The 25515-nt window shown below is 42.2% G+C and overlaps 1 protein-coding gene across 5 annotated transcripts in view; it reads left to right on the top strand.

Annotated features, from left to right (window-relative positions):
• PHACTR1 (phosphatase and actin regulator 1) overlaps positions 1 to 25515 on the top strand; it is a 288343-nt gene that overhangs the window by 184546 nt on the left and 78282 nt on the right. For all 5 annotated transcript variants that reach the window (XM_063130398.1, XM_063130401.1, XM_063130400.1 and 2 more), the window contains one exon: positions 1804 to 1968. In XM_063130398.1, coding sequence (XP_062986468.1) covers positions 1804 to 1968 — 165 coding nt within the window. The remainder of the gene's footprint in view (positions 1 to 1803; positions 1969 to 25515) is intronic.

Consider the following 25515-nt stretch of genomic DNA (forward strand, 5'->3'; position numbering starts at 1 on the left):
GGTAAATGAATTCCATTAATCCATTCACAATGTCATGCTCTTCCAGAGGTTTCTGTAAGATTATTTTTCTCCTTCCAGTAAAGTACAGCAGAAAAGTTGTCCAAATATGAATGATTAACCTATTAAACTGGAGATAATTTACCTTGCAATAATTTCATAATTATCTATCTGTGATGTGTTTCTAATAGTATAACCAAATCAGTATTTTTTTGATACAACTGTAAAACTTATCTGAAAAGTTGCTACTCTAAAAATGAAACCTTCATCTGGTTGTAAATATTAAGATTATACCAGCAAGAATGAGTCTTTGGTAACTCTGAGTTGTGTAAAATATAGTGAGGAAAAGTGCACTTTTTGGGGGGTAGAGTCACATGATTAAATCGAGTCTTTCTGAGTAGTTATTTAAATCGTGATTTAAATCATGATTTAAATTAAATTGATTTAAATCAAATCAACCCTGCTCTAAGTAGAAAGGGATTCAAAGTGAATTCAACTACCGTGAAATAAAACATCCCATATATTTTCCCCTTTTGTCTTCCTTCCACAATGAGAGTGACAGAAGTAGTTGATTTTATTTACGCCAGAACATATGCCTACAAAGTAGTAGTAATGATTTTTGACATTTATATCATGCTTCTAAATAGTCTAGTGTTCAAATTGCTTCAGATATGTTATTGCAGAAACCTCAGAACAACCCTAAGGTAGTTCAGGATTATTGTTCATATAATGCTATTGTGATTCATGGTGAGGAGGAAAACTTGTAGGCTGAAACTTCTAGAGAGCCACAATTCCCATCAGTGGTGATGGATGATGGGAGTTGTAGGCCATAACATTTGAAGGCCCTCAAGTTGCCCACTCCTGCTGTAAATGAAGGGATGCTCCTTGAAGAGGAATCGTGCATAGTGCATACGACATACCACACACCATACACCTTCTCCAAACTGGCTCCCTCTAGGTTGGCTGGACTTCATCTTCTATCAGCCCCAGCCAGCATGGCTAATAGTCAGGAATCCTCGGACTTATAGTCCAAAACATCGGGAGGACATTAGGTTGGGGAAGTATTTCTCTATATGTTTGGCAGTAAACCAGTGCAGCTCAATCCTAGGGATATTTACTGGACTGTGAGGTTAATGTTTCCTTTTCATTGTGGCAGCTCCAGTGGGTTAAAGTTGCAAAATGAGAGGTGTTGACAGATGAAGCCTGACTGGGAGTTATGCTTTCAGGCCTGCAAGCCTGACTTAATCATAGGGGATTTGTGGGGCCAGTTAGTGTGTACTTAGAGGTGAGAAAAGGCCTGTTCTGCTGTTGAGTAGCTTAGCCGGGTTGAAGGCAAGTTACAGAGCTGGTAGCTTTCTCTCCCTGCCTCTCTCCCCCCCCCCCCAAATTGCTTGATTTATGATCTTTTTCAGCAGTTGCTTAAATGTTTAAGGCTGGGGCCTGCTTCTGCAGCAACACTCCCTTTTCTTTCCTGTTTTATTCTTCTGTTGTTGTTTTAATTCTTTCTTTTAGCCTTCCCCGTTTTATTTAAAGACAGCCTGTAAAGGAATTGCTTACATAATCCTGAGGAGAAAATATCTTTCGGAAGTGTGGGATCACCTTCCCAGATTATCAGTGAACTTGTTTGCAAGGTGTTATACAAAAGGGCAAGTGTTACTATTATTACTTAACCTTTGTCAGCAGAATGTGAACTTGGCTTAAAAATAAAGCTTTTCTCTTTGGCAAGGGGAAAATGTTGTCCATTTTACTTTACTGACATTCTTTATCCCCCCCTTTCCTCCTCCTCTTTCTTTGTGGAAAACACAGCTGAAGAAGTGGAGAGACTGGCTGCAATGCGCTCGGACTCGCTGGTTCCAGGGACGCACACCCCTCCGATCAGGAGGAGAAGCAAGTTTGCTACTCTAGGAAGACTTTTCAAGCCATGGAAATGGAGGAAGAAGAAGAGTGAGAAGTTCAAGCACACATCAGCAGGTAACGATAGCTTTCTCTTGGTGATGGATGATGTTTTGCTTTTACGAGTAGAGGAGGAAAGCAGGTTTTGACTGCTAGGATAAGGCAATCAAGGACTGTAAGGACATGTCCACACAGTGGATTCTTTTGTGGATCTTTGGTATCATCAATTCCCACAAGTCACTTGATCCCTGTGCCACACTGATGCTGCAGTTGGACCACACAGTAGATGGACTGTGCACAGGTGTCTCAGAGCCAATCATTCCTTTTAATAGCGAACTTGGGTAACTGGGTGCAGATCAGTTTGGAAGCAAAATGGCGCCACCCAAAAATAAAGTCATAACTTCTTCACCTTTGGAGGATGCCCTAAGTACACAGAAGTATATAAGCTTGTGAATAAAAAGAAAATGACATTTTAAACAAATCCCAAACTGCTTGTTAGGAACCTGTGAGCTTAAAGAATGTTGATGGCAGTTGCGCCTACAAAAAGGAGGGAGGGCTCTGAAGCAGGGAAGCACCTTTTTGTTGTTGTTGCTGTTGTCGTCGTCGAGAGCTGCATTTCCTTATGGGTAATCTGTTGGGGGCTGCAGATTGGTGGTAGGTGGGGCTAAAACTAGCAGTGGGCAGGGCCATAGGCAAAAGTGGTGGGTCGCTTCTCTTCTTTTTTTCCTGCCACCCCCTTTTCTCCTTCCCCCTCTCCTTTCCCTCTTCCTTTTTGCCCAGCAGGCTTCCAGAGAAGGAACAGACCGATCTTGCCAGAGAGAGCTTTGTAGAGAGCTTTTGAGATTAGGCTGAGGGCTGCAAATTGCCCTCCCCTGGTTTAAAGAACCCATGCCAGGCAGTCAGCATAGCTATTCTTCTCCAGTTTACATTTGCTTCGGTCTTCCTCCCCGCCTTCTATTTTCTCCCAGGGATGGACTAGGCCTACATTGGCCTGATTTGTAAAATGGAATGAGCCTAGTATGGCTAACATCCATTTTTAAAGGGGGTTAAAACTGTCCTGTCCTGCTTGAGGCTTCCCAAAGGCATCTGGTTGGCTCCTGCGGAATCGGAATGCTGGACAGGATAGGCCTTAGGTCTGACGCAGTAGGATTCTTCTTATGTTAGTTAAGCTAACTCTGCCTCAAGTGTCCCAGAAATTGCTCCAAAGGCGTTAATTGGATCTTCCCCTGCAATATTTATTTGCATGAGAGATGGAGAGCTCATTCACATACAGAAATTTCAGATAGCTATAGTGATTCATTAGGGGAGGAAATCCAAAAGTAATAGTAGAGTAATACTTTTGTTAGGTCCAACTAAAATGTCCTAAGAAGAGCCCTGTTGGATCAGATCAAAGATCCATCTATTCTTGCATCCTATTTGCAACAGTGACCAACCCGCTGCTTTCGGAAAGCCCACAAGCAGGGCATAAAGGCAACATAATCATGCTCTCCAGCTCTTGCTTCCCAGCAACCAGTCTTCAGGGATATACTGCCGATGTCTCAAATTAGTGAGCAATCTTTTGAGTTCCCCAGAGTTCTTCTTCAGACTAGTGTTGTAGGGAAGGATAGGATAAAGATAGGATAAGGGGGTGGTAGGAAAGAGAAAGTGTTCCTGGACACGATAGGAAAGTCTGCAGTTTGTCATTACTACCAGATTTCAAAGGGGCCCTACCAGCTGGGAATAGATGGAGTGGTGGTAGTAGTTCTACTGAGGTTTTAGCGAGTGTCTGCGTACTCTTTATGGAACCAGATTAGAGGGCAAGGAGGTTAATAAACTCTCCTGCTTGTTCTGCATTTCCATCTCCCTCTGTCAAAACGTAGATTGTAACTCTTCAGTGTAAAACCTGTTTTGTTTACTTATATTCTGTAAAGTGATATGTACACTGATTGTACTATATAAAAATAATATTGTCCATGTAGTTTACTATATACTGGCAGGTTTTTTTGTTTTGTTTTTCTTAATGTAGGAGAGCATTCAAAAGTAAGGAAATGAAAACTAGACTGGTATACCTCCAGAATTCTACCACCTCATTCAACTTATGTGTACCCAGTAGGAATGAAGCAGTGTTGGCATGCAAAACCCCTGTGCCACATTGTAACCTGGTTTTTGTTGTTGTTGTTCAGGCACTTCTTCCTGCAGTTCCAGTTCAGTGCTAAAGTGTCAGACTCATAGCACAGTAAGCTCCCATGTGGCTATGCCCTAAAGTGTTGAAAATAGCAACAAACTCCTATGGGTATACTGGAATTTATTGTAACATTTCTAGTTCCCAATGTGTTTCGGGTGAAATGCTCTCCATCAGAAACCAACCACACACACACACACACGGCTTTACATGCATATATGTGGCTAGATTTTAATGTGCTCATCAGCGTCAGCCCTACCACTAGGCAGAGTGAGTCAGTTGGTTCAGGTGGCAGATGTTGGGGGGCAACAGCCAAGTGTTGGAGGAGACACCTGTTTGCCATGCAGCCTGCCCTGCCACCCCCAAGGTTAGCCTCCTGCCTTCAGGTGCAGTGGAGGATGCTGCCCCATCATCAGTTTTGAAGACAAATCTATCTGCCAGTCCATTTGATTTTTGTATATGGAAAGAGAGGGGGGGCATCTTGTTCTTTGCCTTAGGCCACAAAAGTCCCCCTACCCACCCGCTCAGATACACCAAAGTGCCAATCTACATTGGGTCCCTGCAGCTACTTGAGAGTAAAAATGAAAGTAATAATGTATATCTGTGTTTGCCTTCAGAGTATTAGCAGAGTGGTGATACATAAATGTAGTTAATAAATACAAAAGCATCTAAAAGAATAGGTTGGTCTCTATTCACAGTGTGTCAGATATGCTACTTGGAGGTCCCAAATGAACACTAAAGACTCTGCATTTAGTCAAGGAGCTCCTGAGGTTACAACTGTGTTCTCCAATAAATATAAGTTCATTGCTTAGAACTAGGCTTTCATTTCACACTTCCATTTGGGCTTTGTTGCTCTCTCCCTCCCTTTATTTGTACTTCACTACTGAAAAGCTGTTGTTCTCAGAAGTGATGTAACTGCAAACACACACACACACACACACACACACAAAACCCAGATTGTCTCACCTTCATGTTCTCTATCAGTCATCCCTGTAAGTCTCTATTGGGACTCATGCAGCTCTTTAGAAAGTCAGTTCCTACACCACTTTTGCAAACACACATAGAACAAAAGAACTAAGAATAATCTACATGGTTTTCTTATTGAATGTAGAAGAAAGGGTGCAATGCTGCTCCTTACTCGGTATGAAAACAGAGATCAGGACTGAGTTAGCATCTGATATCTCGAATCTCAATATGGTTAGCGCTGTAATTTCCAAAGTAAATCAAAAGCAACCCCAGGAGATGCTGTAATGAGAGCTAGCATGTATTTATGGCTAATCCTTTGGTGTGCTGATAAATGTCTTTAGAAAAATATAATTTCCATCAGTCTCCTGAGGAAATACACTCCGCTTTTTCCATTTTGAAATTCCGGAGGCGGGAGTGCGTGAAGAGTGGGAATAAATACAGCCTATGGATTCAAGCAAAAGGTTCAAATATATTTGATGCTCATGCTGGTATAATGTACTCTACTTTTGTATCTCATCCACAGTGTGAAGATAGATATATTAGACAAAGCCTAGAAATCCTAACCAGGCTTCACAGTGAACAATGCGATATTGTTCTTTAAAAAGACACACTGATTTCTAAGTTTGCATATTAAAGAACTTTGAGTGGCTTATTTCATCTTTTGTACATTTGTGTGTAATAAAATTTAGTTTTGCAGAATAAGATTAACATGCCCTCAGAACAGAGGGTTCATGAGAAATATATGCAAGTTGGTTATATTCAAAGTAAAATAAACAGATGGGATGCTGTTGCAGAAGAATGATGTGCTGCTTCTGTGTGTTTCTCAGGTGAGCAGGGGCTCGTCTACATTGGCACTTTGCCCCTGGATTGCTTCGGAGTGGCGACTGATGATCTACATTACACAGCTGCCACTCTGAAGCAATCCAGGGGCAAAGCCCCAAAGCTCCGCACTAAAAAAGTCGGGTACTTAACCCGACTTTTTAGATTGGAGCCAGGCTCCGCGCCTCTGCGTAGGGGGTGTGTGTGGAAATCACGCCAGGGAGGTAGCACCCTATTCCTTCCCCCGTTGTCCCCCCCAGTTAGCCGTAAATGCAATCCTTCACATTTACAGCTAAAATAAAAACAAACAAAAACCACACGTCATGCCCATTTTTCCTTAAACCCCCCACTAACCATAGAAGATGGGGTGCAGATGCTCCCAGGTGCCCCTGGACCGGCCGCGTGAGGGCTTGGTTGGGCAGGTGCAGTGGCAATGGCATCTGGAAAGCCCTCAACTGTGCTCCTTCTGATGTAGATGGTCAGAAGAAGCGTCAGGGTAGCGGGGTGTGTGTGTGTGTCTCGCGCCACCTCACACAGCACTATTGTTGTCATCAAGATGAGAGCCAGGAGTGAGGCTGTGAAGGGTTCACCTGTATGAAATCACAATCCTACCTGTTCTGCATTGGGTAGTAATCTTGTCTAAGGGCCAGACTAAACTAGTTCTGTCTAGCATGCATGGTGCAGCTATTTGTGCAAATTTTCTTTAACTTTGTGCAAGCACGCATGGCCCTGATTTGGATCAGGAAAGTGCTGCCTTTGGTGGGGGTGGGGCATAAAACCATACAAACTCAATTCCAATGGAGTCTTTTTCTTTTTTTAATGCCTCCCCCGTTCATGGAAAAAACACAGGTGGGTTGGAAAGGTTTAGCAACAACCCTTCCCTGAATGCCATGATTTTGATTTTCATGGAGATAAAGAAAACTAGCATGCATGGCTTTACTGTGTGAGCTAGGCAAAATTAGTTTGTCCCTAATGCACTAGTATTACTTTTAGAGGGAGTTGTCCCACTTGGTAAGCATTTTTTCTCTTTTTATTTATTTCAGTTCTTTTAATACACTTACATAGATTTGTATATAACCATAACAATGCGTACGTATGAAATGCATATGAAATGTATGAAAAGCACAACTTTTTAGCAATTATACATTAGCTTCCACAAAAGCAGAGCAGATAAGTATATGCCAGCAATTGAAAGGCTGAAAACGGTGTAAGGTCTTCAATACATTGCATTATAGGAGGTGAGTGCTTTTCCAATGTTGTAATATGAGTCTTTCGGCTGACAGAAGACCTCAGAGAACTTGTGCTGACCATTAATTTCCAAGAAGCAGGTAGATAATTTAAGAGTACGTATACATCAGCAAATATTAAAGACTGCTCCAGTACAAGATTGATTCCAAAAAGAAACAACTATTGGACATTGCCAAAACATATGTCTAAAAGAAGCATTAGCTGCATTGTACTGCCAGAAATTAGCCGAATTAGCCAAACCCTTATTAAAGAGAAGTTGCGGTGTCCAACAAATATGAAAGAATTTTTTTTTTGCTGAATCAAATGCAGCATAAGATCGACAGACGCGACAGGTATAGATATCAAAGCCATTAGGCGAAATGGGACAATTAGTTTCCTATTCCATTCTTGCTTAAGTCCCCATATACTGTTTTTATTCACCAATAAAAAGTATTTATAGACATGGATTGTTGGTCGCTTTGTGTGTCCAGCCTGTGCTTCCAATAATGACAATGGCTTTGATGCTGTAAAAGCAGCCAGGCTAAAACTGGAAACTAACAAATGGTGCAATTGCAAGAATGGCCATTCAGCTGTAGCTGAAAAGTCATATTTGGCAGACAAAAGGGCTCAGAGAACTTGTGCTGACCATTAATTTCCAAGAACCAGGTAGATAATTTAAGAGTACATCAGCAAATAGAAGGATAGTAGGATAGAAAATGACAACAAGTCATCATTGACACTCACCAGTTGATCTAATGTAAAAATCTGTTCACTTGGTAAGCATAAAATGACAAAGCAATTAACCCAAGATGCTCTGTGTGCCATCTCAGTCAAGTAAATCTATAGGACTGGAGTGTCATTGAACAATTCCCGAGTGATGATCTGTTACAGGTCACTTGCAAACTAATCCAAATACATTCTTGCAAAGAAATCAGATCAAGGATCTAAGGTTGGGGTTTAATAACTGTAGTGATGCTGACTAGCTAGCATATGAATAAGTCGCATTTTACCTGAAATGAAATGTACCCAGCAAAATAGTTCAAATACGCCATGAAGAAAGGTTTGCAAGGTACACGGAAGTTAATCCATTTCCTATCTAAAACTTGATCTTTTCCAGAAATCATTAAAACTTTAATTAATGGGAGGCACTGAAAGCCCTTGGTAACCTAGGCTCAGACAGATAACACTGACAGCAATTATAAAAACATCTAAACAACCGGATTGTATCACTTCACAGGGGTGGTCTACTTACCTGATAAGGATAGCTTATAATTTGTGGGAAAGGATGTCAGCATGATACCATGCATATTCTAGAGCCACTGTCAAACTTATTTTCTGCCAGCTTGTGTAGAGACTTTCCAGAAGAGGGGCTTGCATTTCAATAATGACCAAGCAATACCCCTTAAACCACTTTATATCTAGCGGAGATCGGTAAGCAGCCAGATCCTCGCCCTGAAAATCAATCCTTCAAGCATTCTATTCAAACATTCTGAAACCTCAAAGGGGTTCAAAAGGAATGCGAGCACCCCTCAACTATGTGAACACCTGTGCTCGGATTCTGGCAAGCAAGGTAGACGCAGCCATGATTCTGCTCACGCCTTGATCCCTCTGCCACTTGCTGCTCCTTCCCCTAAGGAAAAAAAATACCTTTGGGAATAGCAGATGGTCGGGAGTTCTGAAGAAGGCTGGAGAGGCCAGCGAGGCCTCTCCTGAGGGAAAACAATGTTTGTAGTGTCTTGTCAGCCTCTACAAAAGAAGAGCCAAGCTGGACCAGACCAATGGTACATTGTGAACCTGGTCATAGCTTAAGAGATGGAATCATGAGCTTGTATCCCAGCTCAAATCTCACTAGCCATGAACTTATTGGGTGATTTTAGGCAAGGTACTGTCTCCCAGCCTTAGCCCCTGCCTCACATCTATTATAATAGGGATAATAATGCTTTTTTATCATACAATGTTGTTTGATTACTGAAATTATACATTTAGAATACTTTGTGCATTTAAGGAAAGCTTTGTATAAATATTATCAAGGCACAGTGTAGTTCAGTACTGCCATGGACAAGTTTTAACTAGATCTAGGTTTGCTTTCCCAGTTATTAGTAGAGGCACAAACTTTAGATGTCCCTTGATTTCAGCTAGATACAGCTAAGTTGACCTCTAAAATTTCCATCCAAGCTGATTGTGATAAAGAACTGTTAACTTGAAGAACTGGTGCCTGGGCTTATTTTGTTTTTCCCCTTCTCCTCTGCATCCACTTTTCCCTGTGTAAGCCTGAGGGCAGGGACTATCTTACTATTGATACTTGTAAGCCCCTGTGGGAGCCTTTGGGGCGAAAGAACAGGATAAAATGCTTTATATAAATTACAATTGAAGGCAAAAGGCAAGCAAGCTGGTCAAGATTGCTACCAAAATTGGCTGGTTGTTAACAGCGCTGCTTTCACGTCTGGCCCAGGGTGTTGGCTGTAGTCCCTGCTAAAGATAAATAGGAGGCCATCTACTGAAGCACGTGTGGTTCTTTGCAGAATCTGAATATCATAAAGGTTCTTATGCGCATTATATTTTGGTGAGGATTTAGTTTATTTTTGGGGGGGGTTATAAGTATTTACAGAATTTTGCAGTTTTTTTCCCATAAATGGGAAGAATTTGCAATTAACACGCACGTATGCACACACTGAAATGTGTGAGAAGGCAAAGGGTTCACAGATTCCTGGATTAAACAACCCTGGAACTGCAGCATGATGTGCAAACGGCTCTTTATCGAGGGGTGAAGAGATCCAGACGGTTCAAGGGCTGACTGTTGGTGGTGATGGCACATGTGCTTTCCAGAATACAAGGGGGATTCCACACGTCGTACTGAGGCCGCTTCCATGCGGCCCCAGTGCGGCCCCAAAGCGATCGTGTAACTTGCCTGGAGAAGCGACGAGGAAGAGGCGTCCTTGCCGCCGCCGCCGCTGCCACCCACCTACCTACCTCCGACCCAGCCGGGTCGGAGAGCTCGGCAGAAGAAGGCGGGGTGGAGAGTGGAAGAAGCTCTCCACCCCGCCTTCTTCCGCCAAGCTCTCCGTCCCGGCCGGTGAGGAAGTAGGTGGGTGGCGGCGGCAAGGACGCCTCTTCCTCGTCGCTTCTCCAGGCAAGTTACACGATCGCTTTGGGGCCGCACTGGGGCCGCATGGAAGCGGCCTCAGTACGGCGTGTAGAATCCCCCCAAGTATAAAAAGAAAAGCATGTGACGCAATTTCCCTCAATGGACTCTGCTTCAGCTACTCATTCCCTTTTTCACAGTCAACTCTCATAGCAGTTGTTTATTTTTGTATGTTGGTTGACAAATGCGGGCTTCTGATGAAAAGGGATGTTTATGCTTCTCTATGGCTGCATCTTTTCTGCCCTCTTGAAAATCTGCTGCATAGCACATTTTCTGCCGTTAAGAAGCAGATTTTGCCTTGCGTATTGAAAAGGCTTTTTAAGAATGTACTAACCCCCATGCCACTGCTTTAATGGCACATTTGTGAAAAAGGATTCTTAAATGCGTCCGAGCTTACAGGAAAGGAATGCTTAATGAGGCCATTTGGATTTTATGCTAATTAAACTTCCAGCTGCTATAAAGATTATATGCAACAGCCCCAAACTGAAATTCTGTAATGTCGCTTTGCAATAGCATATTCCTGAAGAAAGAAGAAAGGTAACAAAATGTAGCTAATCTGCAAGGGAGAGGGCTTAACGCGTGAACAGGTGAATTTTAAAAATACATCTAGGGTTTTGTTTCTTCTTCTTTTTGCATTGTATGTCAAAAAGAGGATTTACCAACACATTGAGTGATGATGAAATCCCTGAATTGGCAGGTACCGTTTCTTAAAAAACTGATTCTCTTATGTAAGATGGGATCTCTGTCAACTGCAGCTGTCTCACCTACAACATGTGCAGCTTTCAAAAAGAAAAAATACAGTCATGTCCCAGATAGCTAGGCCTTTTGTAAGGTAATCTTAGCTAAAAGCAAAAAACAGGGGAGGGGGGACCCAAGATGTACTCTGAGTTGTTGTTTTCTTTTCTGCATATGCAACTGAAATGTAAAACAAGCATGTAACAGTGGCAAACTATACATATTTACGCAGAACTAAGTCCCATTGAATTAAATAAGGCTGTGTAAAGCTAGCAAAGGATTATAGCCTGAGAGGGCTCTAAAAAACCATTTCATTTGAAATTAAAGTTGTAGTACAACATATATGGAGAGAAGGCCGGCACATGCTTTGCAGGCAAAAGTCCCGGGTTTGTTCCCTGGCATCTCCTGGGATAGACTCCTGTCTGAAACTCTGGAGAGTCTCTGCCAATTGGTATAGCCAATGGGTGGGCAACCTGCAGCCGTAAGCCATGGGGGCTGGTGGATCCAACATCAGTGGGGTGGTAAATTTGCTCCAGGTTTCAGTCAGAACCCGTCAGAACTCTAAAGGAGCTATCCTGCACATGTGTAGGAACACTACTTCGCTTAATTTGGGTTAGAAAGACAAGATTGCTTTTCACAAGGAATGCTGCGCAACATCTTGAATATATGGAGGAGTATTCACTCATGCTGCAGACCAAGGAAGGCTGGTGGCTTTGCACCTTGGATAGCTGCTTGAGAGTTCTGACTGGCTCCGAATGAGACCCGGAGCGGATTCACTGCCCTACTGACAATGGAACCACCAGCCTCCCTTGGCCCTAAGGCCGCATGAGGGCTTCTGGCAAGAGTGAACTGTACCTTCCTCATCAGCCCACTGTGCAGGAAGGAAGTAGGTGAGAGAGGAGGAAGTGTTAGAAAGAAAAGCAGGAGCAGCCTTACTCTCTTTTGGCTCTGGCCCTTGCAGCCCCCAACAGCTTACCCCTGAGGGGATGTGGCCCCTGGTGGAGGCAATAGTGACAAAAGTCCTGATTTGGTATAATGCAGCTTCCTCTGCGTGTCATCAGAAAAGCATTTTATTGCATGCTAATTACTAGCAACTCACGTTTTTTCACGGGTCCTTTTGATGACACCGTCTGCCTCTCGCACGTCTCCCGCTCTTTCTGGCCTTTTTTCCATGACAAAAAAAGACCAGGTAAATCCGATTTTTTTTTTAATTGAAGTGAAACTTTCTGCCATTTCCTGTTGTGTGCAGGAAAAGCAGTGCGATCAGAATGCCCACTGAATGGGCCATGTTGCTGCTTCCTCTTTCTTCACTGTGGGAAGAAAGAGGAAGCTGTTCGTCGCTATTGTGGGACAGCAGTAGGAGACGAAAGTGACAGTAGGGAAACTTAATTTCCCCACCCCACCCCCATCTGATGATGCTCTCTTCACCTATTACTTAGTTATGATACTAATCTATATCTCATTTTGCAATTGTGTGAACATTTCCACAGGTGTAGATGGAATGAATGGAGTGGTGTATCTTTACCTGGTCAGTCTTGCTTGTGTTGACAAAAGAGTAGTTAAGCATGCTAATGATTCACTAATCTGTATTAATTTATCTATAGGACACAATATAAAGAGACCATTCTGTTCTGTATTACTGCTTGTGAAAATGCAACCAGGAAAACCCTTGTGATATCCTCACTTCATCTATACAAACTAATTGATATTATTTTGTTTGATATTTAGCATCAGTTTATGCTATGAGTGCTTTTTCTGCCCATTTAAAGAATCAGAAAATGCTGTTGTCATTAAGTAATACCAGATATCCTTCAATTGTCCTTCACCCTTCTTATTTTGTAAATCTATCCTTCATTACCATAATAGGTTTGCGAAGTTTCTCCTCCAATCCCCAAGCATGGAAAGCAGAGAGGACTTGGCCAGGCATGGGACCCGAGCCTACAGCCACAGCCCAGGCTACTATAGCTTAAAATATACTAATAACCATGGTTTATATGATGTCCAAAAAAAACATCATTTTAAAAATTAGGATTTGTGCATAGTGTCAACAGGGCTTATCCAGGATCAGGAGAGGCAAGTGACACCCGAATTGCAACTCCACTCAACATTGGGACTGGGACTTTCCATTGTGATTAGCATGCAGAATCTGTACTCAGGCTCAGGGGAGAGATACAAAACCAGGACCAGATTCTAGATCAAGGCAAATATGCAGGATCATCATTTATGCAAGCCTGGGAATCAGATTTTACCCGTGTTGACTGTTAGTTAGACAGCAATGAAATGGTTGAGCAGCAGAAAGTTGTTGGTTTTGCTTTCTTTCTTTGTTCTTGCTGCTTTTTCGGAGAGAAATGTGTATGTACCGAACTTGATGCTTCTGTTCTTATTTCCTTGTTGCATGCTTTTATTGCTAATCATGATCAATGTACGGGAACCGGGGACAACAGATTGCAATTCTGCAAATATATGCATGCATAAATGCATATTGAATTGTAGCTAAGAAAAATAGACTTGTTGTCCTGTGATATTTCAACGAATTTCTTCATTGATGCTGCAGAACTGTTGATGCAATGTTTTGTCCTGGAAATTTAGAGCAACAACGTCTAAATATTGTTTCAGTGTAAATCAAACTGAAGGGAATTTTATTCATTATTTTGATTGGCATTGCCGGCAGTGGAAGAAATGAAGCAGGCATCCCTCAGGCAAGAGTAGTGTAGCGCATTGATTGAGCTACACTGTTCCACTGACCTCCTGCTTGTCTGACCCATATTTGATTCATCTGTTTGTTGTCTTGGTAATGAGAGTTTGCCGTGCAGTGACTTAAATTGGTAGGGTGCTCATGATTCTGGTAGCCATCAATATGTCATGAGCACAAAAGAGCAGCAGAGACCACCTTGGAATTTTTGACTCCTGGGTATCTCTCTCTCTCTCTCTCTCTCTCTCTCACACACACACACACACTGCTGTAGAGTCCTGTTGAAAATTATTAGCTCATTTCCATTAATTTCTGTCTTTAAAGCAGGAGAGCAGAACCTCAGGCCCCGGGGACCAAATCTGACTCACGTGGGGTCCCAATCCGGTACTCTGGGGTTTCCCAAATGGGCACACCCTCTTTCTCCTGACTGCCCATCAGTTGGAGGTTTCCCATCTTTTGCCCATTTGTTTTCTCCATTCTTGGGGTTGAAATGCCTTTCCTAAGGCTACGTTACTGGCATTACGACCTTTAAGCTAGAATATGATGGTATTTTTGGTATTTTGGCCCTGCCCCCTTTGCATTTAGCTCCGCCCACCACTGGAATCCAGTCCCTGAGAGCTCCTCCGAAATTGAATTTGACCCTCAGGCTGAAAGAGTTTCAACACCCTGAATTTAAGAAGACGGTTTCATGATGGGGCCCGAACCCCCTCCTGTAGCCCTACAGTCATAGCAGGACTCCTGTTAGGAGAGCTGTTGCTCTTCCTAGCACAATGCAGGTGCCCCAAAGGTTATGGTAGCAGTAATTCTGTAGTTCTTTGCATGCATCCACTTGCTACACTTGTATTTGGTTTTGCCCCCCCAAAACCATAGTCCATCCCCTGGACTATGTGGAATGTGGAAGCAGAATTAACATCTTGTAGTATTGTGTCATTCTAAGCAGGGTACTTGAACCTTACCAAGTGCAATCTTTTTCCGCATAAGAATAAAAACCACTCAGTACTTTATCATGTGTGGGAACTCAATCAATCATCATCTATGAGATTCTTTTTTATATTTGGAATTCCACATGACTGATTTAATTAGCCTGGGATGAGCTGTGCTAGAAGAGATAAAGGCATATATATGGGGGAGGAATCAATGAATGGTTTGCTTTTCAGAATCATATCTGCCTTACCACTTACGGGAAAACAAAGTCACAGATGGTTTCCACTGCTGCTGCCCTGATAATTAAAAGATTTGGAAAATGAGATGATTTTTTTTCCTTTTAAGAAAGAGGCTAAATCTAATGCTGTGGTTATTTAATCTCGCCAAAGTTTTCCTACAGCTGTTTGTCAGCTTTGGCTGAAGCTAATCAGGCTGCAGACCGTTTTCTAGTAGAAAGTGAATCTGGGATCAGTTATTGTTTCTGGCCTCCTCCCCATTTCAGTTTCAATACATGGGATGGAGAAACCTTAGAAGTTATTTGTAGATGTAAAATATTTTGTCAGAATGGGCTTTTTCCCCCTGGACTTATCTTATTTCCGACTAAGATAACTTTGTGGGGTAGGGGTGGGAGAATCAACCTGCTGGTGAGGTCAGTATGGGATTGCTATATAAAAAATGTGCGAATGCTTATTAATGGTTGTGTCACTCAGTGCATGCAAGCACTGAGGTATATTTTGATGAATATCTACAAGGCAAATCCATTTGCACAGACTATGCACTGATCCAAATCAGAGTGGCAAAAACAAAACACAAAGTCAAGCTAATTTGGAAAGGGCAACAAATTGCGTGAATCAGCCCCAGTTCCTGTCTTCTCAGAAGCAAGTTCCTTTGAATTCAAAGAGGCTTATTCCCAGGCAAAGGAGTATAGGATTACAGCCTTAATTTTGGAACACTGGAAATGGTCTTTTGTTCACATGGACAAATAAGTGAGCATGGAAATGGCTGGCAATAATTTGCACTGCACCAGCTGCAAGAATTGTTGCTGACCAGTTCACAAAACTGTATGCTGGGAGTAGTCAGAACTATTTGCAAGTGTAGTGGCTAAAGTGTTGGACTTGGAGTTGGGAGATCCAGGTTCTAGTCCCCATTCAGCCATGGAAACCTACTGGGTGGCTTTGGGCCAGTCACAGGCTCTCAGCCCAACCTACCTCACAGGGTTGATGTGAGGATTAAATGGAGAGGAGGAGGATTATGTACACTGTCTTGGGTTTCTCGGAGGAAAAAAAAGGCGGGGTATAAATGCAATAATAATAATTTTTTAAAAATCATCCTTTCCTTACAAGAAATTATGCTCTCTCCAGCAAAAGTAAAGATGGGTGTGGGGAACTATCTTAGTTCCATAGACTAGTAGAAGATGCTTGTTGGGATTGTTGTTTTTCTAATTGTGTGTGTAATAGTACTATTGTACTGTCATACAAAGTGCTATACTAATTTAAGCCCCTTGGTTTTTGTTTCAAATAATGAGTATCTTAAAGATACAGTTAGTATCTTAAAAAGAGGGAGAGAGAAAGAGATCTGAAAAGATATTAACATCAGGCTGCAGGAGAAACTATAGAAACTTAAAGACAATATCTTTGTGGCGTCAGTAAGCCAAAATCCTTGCAATTGTACATCCATCCATGTACAGATGTAAGAAGATATTGTGATTAATGTGTCAAATCAATTTCTTTTGCACTTCATCAATTAGCCTAACTCGTTTGTCAATCTTTTTTTGTGTGCATGGGTATAAATCCGATTAACTTTGTTATGTATTCCACTGAGAATATCCTAAGATGCATTTACATATTTGTCTATGTTTCCTGTGGATCAGTACTGAATTGAAGTTAAGTAATTGTGGCTGACATAAAGCGGTTATGCCCAAAACGTATAAAAATCCTAACGTTAATGCAATGCTCTGTGCACTCCAAGCAATAGGAATTACTCAATGTTTAAACATGGGGGAAGGCTTATGTAGGCCAGTGGATTTCTTAGGTGAAATATTAAAAAAAAACACTGGAACAGAAAGTGCAGTAGGGTGACCACTTACAAATCAGGGGAAAAGAGGAAATGCATCACTCAAAGTGAGAGCAACTTATTTACATATGCCAATTCACTGATGTAGATGCTAATTTAGTAATTATTACTATAATTTAAATTGAAATACAATACAACTTACCATAGTGGGAAAGACTGTGACCATATGATCTGTTAGCTGTCCAGGTGTTAACTGCTGATGGCCAATTACAAGGCCTTGTTAGGGTTATCTTTTAAAGCAGACTCAGATAGGGAGGACTGTCCTCTGTCACCTCTTTAAATAGAGAACTGTCCTTTGTCAAGTAGAACATATGGCTCCCCTACAACGTAATGATGGATGAAGAGAGAAAAATAAATAGCTCTAAAGAAAACAGCTTGCTGTAAGTAACGACGGACACAACTGTGTCTTTGCTAGAACCTGTATAGGGAAAGGGACTCCTCTATGATGGGGAACCTCCAGCCCATGGGCCAAATTTAGCCTGCCAGGATGGCCCATCAGGCCTCCAGGACCTCATGTGAGGCCCCTCCCTGATCAGAGATAACAGTGTGGATTCCCTTTAGTGTTCTGTGCACCTCCCTAGTAGGAACATAGTAGGCTGCCTTATATTGGGTCAGATCCTTGGTCCATCTAGCCCAGTATTGTAGCCCTACCTGGAGATGCTGGGGACTTCTGCATGCAAAGCAGGTGCTCTAGCCACTGAGCTACAATCCCTCCCATATTGTCCCAGTTGGGAAGCTGAGTGGCATGTTAAGTGCATGCCAACCCCATGACTCCCAATGGGGGAAGCTGCCCTGACCATGGCACTAGCTGGGGGAACATTCCTGGCAACCTGGCTTTGCTGCACCGTTGCTTTTGCCTGCCAAGGGAAAATAAAGACAGCACCATTTAGTCCTTTTGTTCTGTTGTTTTAAAGCTGTTATTGTAATTGAAGTCTCTGCATTGCTGCTAGGTTTTATTTGGGTTTTGCTTTTATACAGTAGTTTTAAACTTTTAAATTTTATGTTGCAATTTGTGGTTTCACTTGTTGTGAACCGCTCAGAGAGCTTCGCCTATTGGGCGGTATAGAAACGTAATAAAATGAATAAAAAAATGAATGTAGCAATAAGGGCTTCATAGTTATAGAGCACACGCATGCAAGAATCGCCAGCGTGGTATGTAAGAAGATAAGAAAAGCCAGACGCACTGTGAAAAAGCTTTGAATGCTGCACCTATTATTATTATTTTTACAAGAACCCAAAATGGTAATGCAATGCTCTGTGTGCTAAAAGAAATAAGAATTAGTCAAATATTTGAGTGGGCCTAAAACACTGTAATAAAGAATAGACTCAAGCTTGGCATCAGCACTTGGCATTCACGGGCAGTTGCCAGGGTCTCAGCAACCTGATAGGGCCTGCTAATGTTGATGCTTGCCCTGACCTTGAATTATGGCTGCTTTAGGTTTGAGAGGTGGGTTTCTGCAAAGTACCCTCCTCTGTATCGTGGCCCCCCTCCCACTCATGGGATTTCATGGCAGGAGCAGGCAACTAGAAGCTGCTGGGTGACCACTTAAGCACCTTGGATAGCTCCTTTAGACTTCTGACTGAAATCCGGATTCACGGCCCACTGACATTGGAGCCACCCGCCTCCACTGCTCTGAAGCATGATTGAATTCTCCTACACATTTTCAAGAGGTTCTGCAGCATTCCTTGTGAAAAGCGATCTTGTCTTGCTAACCCAAATTAAGCCATCCAGTGTGCCTACATATATGCAGGATGTGTAGTTTGGAAACAAACATGCAGCCCAGCTAATTGACTGAAAGCTCAGAGTACACGTGGTGCTCAGTTGCACTCAGCTCTATGTCATTTTGTTCAACGTTTTCTTTTCTTTTTACTATTTATTTATTTATTAAATTTATATACCGCCCCATAGCCAAAGGTCTCTAGGCGGTTTACAATATGAAGCAGCAGACCTATACAAGAAGAAGGTGGACCAATGGCAGGGGCAGGGGGAAAGGGGTCTCTTTTCTCGCATGGAGAAAAGCAACTAGGAGGTGGGAATTTTTAGAGGGCAAAGCACAGGAGGGGATGAAGCCTAACCCCACCCCCCCCAAACTAGCCTTCAGTGGCTGATTTTGGTTTTTTAAAAATGTCAGAGAAAAACTACGCATGGCTGTGTGTTACATATATTTGGGGCCTTCCAGAAATATTCTGCCAGCTAAACTAAGAGAGCTTAGTCAGTACTACCACTATACATTTAGCCAATTTCTTTTATTCTCAGCAGCATTTCTCTGGCCAATGGCTGAAATGCTATTTGAGAAAAGTAATTCAAGCAATATTGCAGTTTTCCTTTTGAAGCTCCTGAATACTCTACTACACATATTTAGAAGCCTACCACTCTTTGAGAAGGCTTTAGCAATACTGAGTCGCAGGCAGGAGAAGTACTTAGTACCTGCAAGCTTGGAGGGGCATTGCATGCATCAACCATTTATTGGTTGGTTGATTATATTTATATCCAGCCTTTTCCTCCAAGGAACCCGAGGCAGCATACATGTTTCTCCTCCTCCTCTCCATTTTATCCTCACAACAACCCTGTGAGGTAGGTTAGGCTAAGAGTCAATGACTGGCCCAAAGTCACTCAGTGAGTTTCATGGCTGAGTGAGGACTGGAATCCAGATCTCCCAAGTCCCAGTCCAACACTCTAACCACTATACCACACTGGGTCTTAAGTGCCTGCCTAAGCCTCAGAAGAGAAGGAATCTAGCATTTCTCAACAGGGAGGGTGTTTACACATAGAGGGCTCATCTACCCCAAGCAGATATTCCACTATGAAAGTGGTATATAAAAGGCAGGAGCCACACTACTGCTTTATAGTGATATTGAAGTCCACTGACAACTGTTGGGGTCCATTGACACATATCATATACTGCTTTCATACCGCTTTCATAGTGGAATATCCTGCTTGGTGTAGATGATCCCAGAGTGACCATGTATCCTACTTTACAGAAGACAGTATTATATTTGAAGGGGTGTCTGGTTCAAGTCTGATTTAAAGATAAAGAACCGTAAGAATGGGGAGCAAGGACCTTGAAGTTGCCAATCAACATTTAGCACAAGTCAACTGGTCATAGGCCTCCCTGTTATGATGAGATGTATTGTATTTCGATTTAACATATAGAAATTATTTCTACATTTGTACCTATGCTTATGTCCTCTTTTGTCCTCTATGTTGAGTACCATAGCCTCTTTCTTGGAATACTACAAATCTGATTGGTGGGCTAATGGAAGTCTGGCCAGATTATTTTCAATTTCACTTCAGTGCTGTCCAGTTTGTCTCTCCCACTCCATGTACAAAGCTATCCTAATATGCTCCTGTGCCACTTTGCTTCAACTGTAGGTAGTTTTTTGTTTTTTTGTTTTTTAAGAATAAGGAAGATTTGCTTTGTAAATTGTTTGACCAAGTGCATAGGACAAGGCACAGGGTAATATCAAATCTGCTTTTACTTCCCTCAGTTGTTCAATCTGTGTCTCTACCAGTGCAGCTTTTCTCCATTCCCCAGCCCTGCAAGCATGCCTCTCTCATACACGCTCCTGCTTCCACAACAGAAAGAAAAATATCACTTGTCCTTGTTTTGTCCTCTGGAGGTTGTGAAAGGGAGTTGCTGCAGGGAAAGAGGAAACATCTTGAGTGGATTTCTTTTGGGGAGAGGGAAAGACTGTCTCCAAGTAGTCCTGCTTTTGAGAATGGATGCTTGCTGTGTTGTGCTGGTGCTTGCCAGAGAAGTGGGACCAAGGTTTAATTTTCAGAAATAAGACTTGCTGTGGGTGCAGGCCTATAGGGAACAATGTCATTTGTGCTATTAGCCATTCTCCTTAATTCTGTGGGAGGGACAGGCTGCCACTTTTTGGGTGGAAAGAGGAAGGTATTCTGCATGTGATCAGAAGCATATTTACTATATTCTTGCTGGCTAGTAGAAATAATGTTTGGTTACTAAGCCCAGTCATAATTTGTAGACCCCTGGAACCACAATGTGGGACTTCAACTGGAAAAGTTTTGTCTATCATGCCCACCCACTATAATGGTAACAAGGCACAGAGCAGAGCTGCTGGAGCAGCTTCATATGGGAAAAGGTGGTCCTTAGAAGTGTACTAAGAAAAGACAGCACCAAAACAAGGTTTCTCTGTAGCTGGGATAACCATACAAGGCACCAGGGAGCTGGAAAGAGGGGGGAGAATAGGTTGGGCTGGAAACACTTAAGCAAAGGTCAAAAGCAATAAGAAGAAATGGTGTCAGACAGGCAAGGCCAAAACTAACTGTTGTCCAGGCAAAGACCCATGCCTAAGTGTTTATAGGCAGACCAGATAAGGCTTGGATCCAATTTTGTTGTTCAGACAGCAGAATAGAAACTGCTAGTGAAATGGGTTTCTTCTTTTCCTTGCAGACTCTTCCTCCATTGCCCCAAAAAATCTGTTCTGGAGGGTTGCAGGACCCTCTGGAGTAGATGGGATGGATGTGGGGAGCTGGATGTGGTAAGAGAGGATTTAAGCTGATGCTGCGTTTAAACCATAGGCTCCCTGAGTATGAAGCTATGTTGCAGCCTTTTGAGAAAAGTGCTGCCTTTTGTCCCTTCCAGTGGTTTACTATTGGTGGTGCCAGCAAGCACACCAGTAGGTTCTGTGGCTCTGAACTTGATTTCCATGGATGTCTCAAGGCATATCCATGGAGAAGACTTTTTCACCAACATCTTGTACCAACTAGTGTAGCAACTGGTATTTGCCAACTCAAGAGAGTTTCCATTCTTGGGATGCTGGGGGAATGAATCCTGTCCCTGTTCTGTTCTCACAAAATACGTTTGCACACGAATTTCCCCCCACCACAATTTCTGTGAAGGAATCAAACTGTATTGCAAATATAGACTCTTAGATTATTCATGCTCTGTTTGGTCTTGACCGACGTCATTGCTGCCAGAACCACAATGACGCTGACTGCTGAATTCATGCGATTATATAAGCAGAATCGCTTTTTCATAGCGAAACATATCCTCTGCAGTATATTTAAACATGGGATTCATAGCAAAGCATTTCAGTTCTAAGGATCACTGCCTGAGCTGTAACCCCATTGCACATTGCTGAAGGCTCTACTCACATTCCTTTTTGCCACAGTCTGTTCTGTGCAAGTTTAAAAACCAACAGGATGTTTACTCTTTTGACCAGTATGTTATCAATAGTTCAAAATGAACTTGAATGGTGGCTTCATATGAAATGCCAGCTTAGTGTTTGTGCATTCCCATTTACATACATAGGTTTATAAAGACCAGGGTGGGGAAACATATTCAGCCCGAGAGCCAAATTGGTTCTGGGCAAGCACATCACGGGTCGAATACCAGTGCTGGGTTGGGCAACATCCCAAAGTGAGCAGGGCAACCCCACGGCTGGTTCCCGCAACATGATTGCCCAGACTCCATATACTCATGTATTGACTCTCCCCCAGTGCAATCAGGTTTTTTAAAAGCCTCCATTAGTAACAATGGTGTCCTTTTACATGCCTGATTTCAGCATAGGAGGGGTGATTTTTAAAGGGGGAGTCACAATGTTGGGGAGTGTTAGCCCTTCCCTCTCCAGCTCTTCCCTCCCAAAAATGCCTCCCCTCCCCCCTTGTTGCAATTAGGCTTTTTAAAAGTCTCGATTGGCAACAAAGGAAGCTTTTGGAAAAACCTCAATGCATCGTAGCCAGGGGAGTAGGGAAACTGTCTTATCTCCAAGATCTTCTATTTTTCCAAAGACATAAAATGCCCTGACCATCTCTCTGGCCCATGCCCTGACCATCTCTCACCTAGACTGCAGTCTTCACTTATTGTCTCAACTTGGTTCCCTCTTAGCTATCCAGTATTCTGCTGTCACCTCTCTCATGACTCTAATCACATGACACCCCTTCTAAAATCCCTCCATTGGCTTTGTGTCCACTCCAGGATCCACCACAACCTTACCCTTACTTTCAGAGCTCTCCGTGGCCTCTATCCGCTGATCCCTCTGCTCTTGTAGCCCAATGGATTCTTGCCCCTGATTTTAGCTCCTCCAGCTCCACCATCCTCCACCAGCTGAAGGTCTTCTGCTCTCTCAAAAGACCTCCACCCTTTTCCTCTTCCTGCCCCATAATCTTGGAAGTGGCTCTTGGAACACCTGCATAATGCCATCTCTCTTGCTTCCAGAAAATCCGTCCGATTGCATGAAGCCTTTGGCATCACCCCACCCTCACCCCAGTTCCCATGCTGGTCTGGCTGTGGATGTTTATTTATTTATTTTTATCTAGGTGGAAAACATCCATTAATGATGAGAAATATTGTTATATCTTTGTAATATGCTAATAGCTGATCATGTATTTTCTTTGTTTTTAAGCTGGTTAACTTACCCAGTTGTCCTTTTCCTTGGGAAACTTGCAGCCACAAGACACTTTAGCTGTTTTGGAATGTTTGTTGGTTCGTGGAAGGAAGTCTTTCTTTGTTAGTGGAACCCCCTCCCCTTTGTAAGAAAACCCCAGAAAATAATTGCAGAAAGCTGGCACACCCTAGGCTGTCTAAGGCATAGTCGCTTCTATGCCTTACAGACAAGGTCCCTTTCTACACCTAAGGATTATCCCAGGAAAATGGAGGGATCGTCTCTGCCTGCTCCCGGGATGCACAGGGATGATCCCAGGACGATCCTGGGGAAAAGGCAGGTGTAGAAATGGCCAGAGACTTTTCCAGCCCAGCACTGGGCACAAATTATAAAAGCAAGGGTTTTTAGTTTTACTTTTCCAAATATTATAGAACCATGTGAGCTATCTTTGGAACATAAAGATAACTGTTTAGTCTTAGCACATGGGCAGGATGTTATTGAGAAATTCCAGAGAAATATCTTTTTAAACGAATGAAGCCAAATGTCAACATACATAAAGTAAGTTTATTTGGGGAAAGGGTGGGGAGAGAAGGAAGTGTAAAAAGGAAAACAAATCACATGCAGACACTTTCAGTGAAATCTAAAAGTCAATCTAACTTTTATGCGAATTTGCTGCAGCTATTTTTTATACCTTGTGAAAACTATAGCAATGTTGTAAACACTTAGATATAAAGCTAGCAAGAGAGAACCTGTAGCAGTGCTATCTTATACTGGCTTTGGGGTCCTTGTGACATCAGTACTTATTACAACTGCTCCTTTTTTCTTTTCTCACAACTGTTTGCATGATCGCAAACACCAGAACTGTCTGACGAGCAATTTCTGTGCATTCCATGTATTATAAATCAAAAAGACCGCTAGCAATCAAATGGCTGTCATCTCTAAAGAAGCAATGCACAGGCACTGTGGCCAATTTTGCAGCACTTGTGGGAATCATATGTCGTACGCACAACATTCACAGAGCAGGTATAGCAACTGCATCAAAGATAAATTTATAATAATAGAAGATTATTGCTAATCAATATGGGGAGAAGAAAATAGAGATTCAAATATGGCCAGGATTGTGGCCAAAGAGTATGAATGCTCAACATAGCAAACATGGAAACGAACTGTCAGGGTTTAATATGGCCAATATTAATGCAGTTGCTTCCACAGATGAGTAGCGATGCAAGACTTCAGGAAGAAAGGGCACATTTTCCAAGGTTTGGGCCATACAGTTGTTCACAGGTTTACCCCTACCAAGCCTTTATTTCCATATACTTTCCACCATTTGTTGGACACCTTACTAGTAAACTATATTGTTCAGTTTAAAGCGGAGATAGAAAAGTCTTATATATCGTCTCTTCTCTAGTACAGCGCTGGAGACAAAACTATAATTGCCGCTTCCTGTTAATTGCTTGCTACGTGTACTTATTAAAATAGAAGTAAGAACTATTAATGATGAAATGAAAAAAGGACAAATCTCATCTACTATATCTAATGAATCCAAAGAGGAAGGAAAAATGGAAGTTTAGGGCTAAATCATACATTGGAGTCTGTATTTCAGGCAAAATATTCTCATGCAACAGATCCTTTTGCACTATTTATTTGGAGCTATAGGGGAATATCTTTTGCCCTCAGATGTAATTTTAACAGCATGTTAAGACAGTTATCTGCCACCCACTCCAGCTTCTTATAAGCCTTCTAAGGCTATTGTAGAGTTTTCTAGATTTCCCCCAATTCTACATCAGATGAATAAACTGTTTTGTGAAAGAATGCTTGAAAGGGGGGTAGGGGGAATGAGAGCATGTTTAAAGTCCTATATGTGCAAATAGAAAGGAAGGAAGGAAGAAAAGCAGGCATTTCATATCTTCTCCCTTTAGATTAACATCTAACTACAGTGTTTTAAATAAATTTAGATGCAAGCCCATCACGTGGCCCCTTGAGATAAGCTGCAAGAGTTTTCTATCAAAATGAAATTGGTTGGATTAAAGATTTGTGCTGTATTAGAGGGCTTGTATAAACCACCATTAAAGCTGTTGTTAGGCAAGAATGTTCTATTTAGCCTGATATAGGTACATTGATGCCTACCTGTCATGCTATGAAAATGTTCTGAGAATTATATTGCTAAAAACACTGGGAGATAATTTCTTCTGGGGCGTGTCATTAAAGATTCTTTGACCAAAATAGTGAACGTTTACTTGGATGTCCTTAACAGGGACATGGGATGCATTTATATCGCTCATTGCTGTTCTGACCTTCAGGAGCCCTTGCAAATCTGCCAGCCAGGGAGAATTCCATTTTGAGCCGTAGGAGAGTCTGCCACTTGAAAAATTGTCTCTCCATCCCATTACCAATCCCTCGTGTTTAGTTATGATCCTTAGCTGTAGTGAACTATATTGAGATTTACCTAGATTCACGACTGTGTCTTTCAATGCTGGGTTTAGAAGGATTTGCCTATTAGTTTTAATATGTGATGCAATGAATTTACAATAGATC

The sequence above is a fragment of the Elgaria multicarinata genome, chromosome 7 (assembly GCF_023053635.1).
Source record: "Elgaria multicarinata webbii isolate HBS135686 ecotype San Diego chromosome 7, rElgMul1.1.pri, whole genome shotgun sequence".
NCBI classification, from domain to species: Eukaryota; Metazoa; Chordata; class Lepidosauria; order Squamata; family Anguidae; genus Elgaria; species Elgaria multicarinata.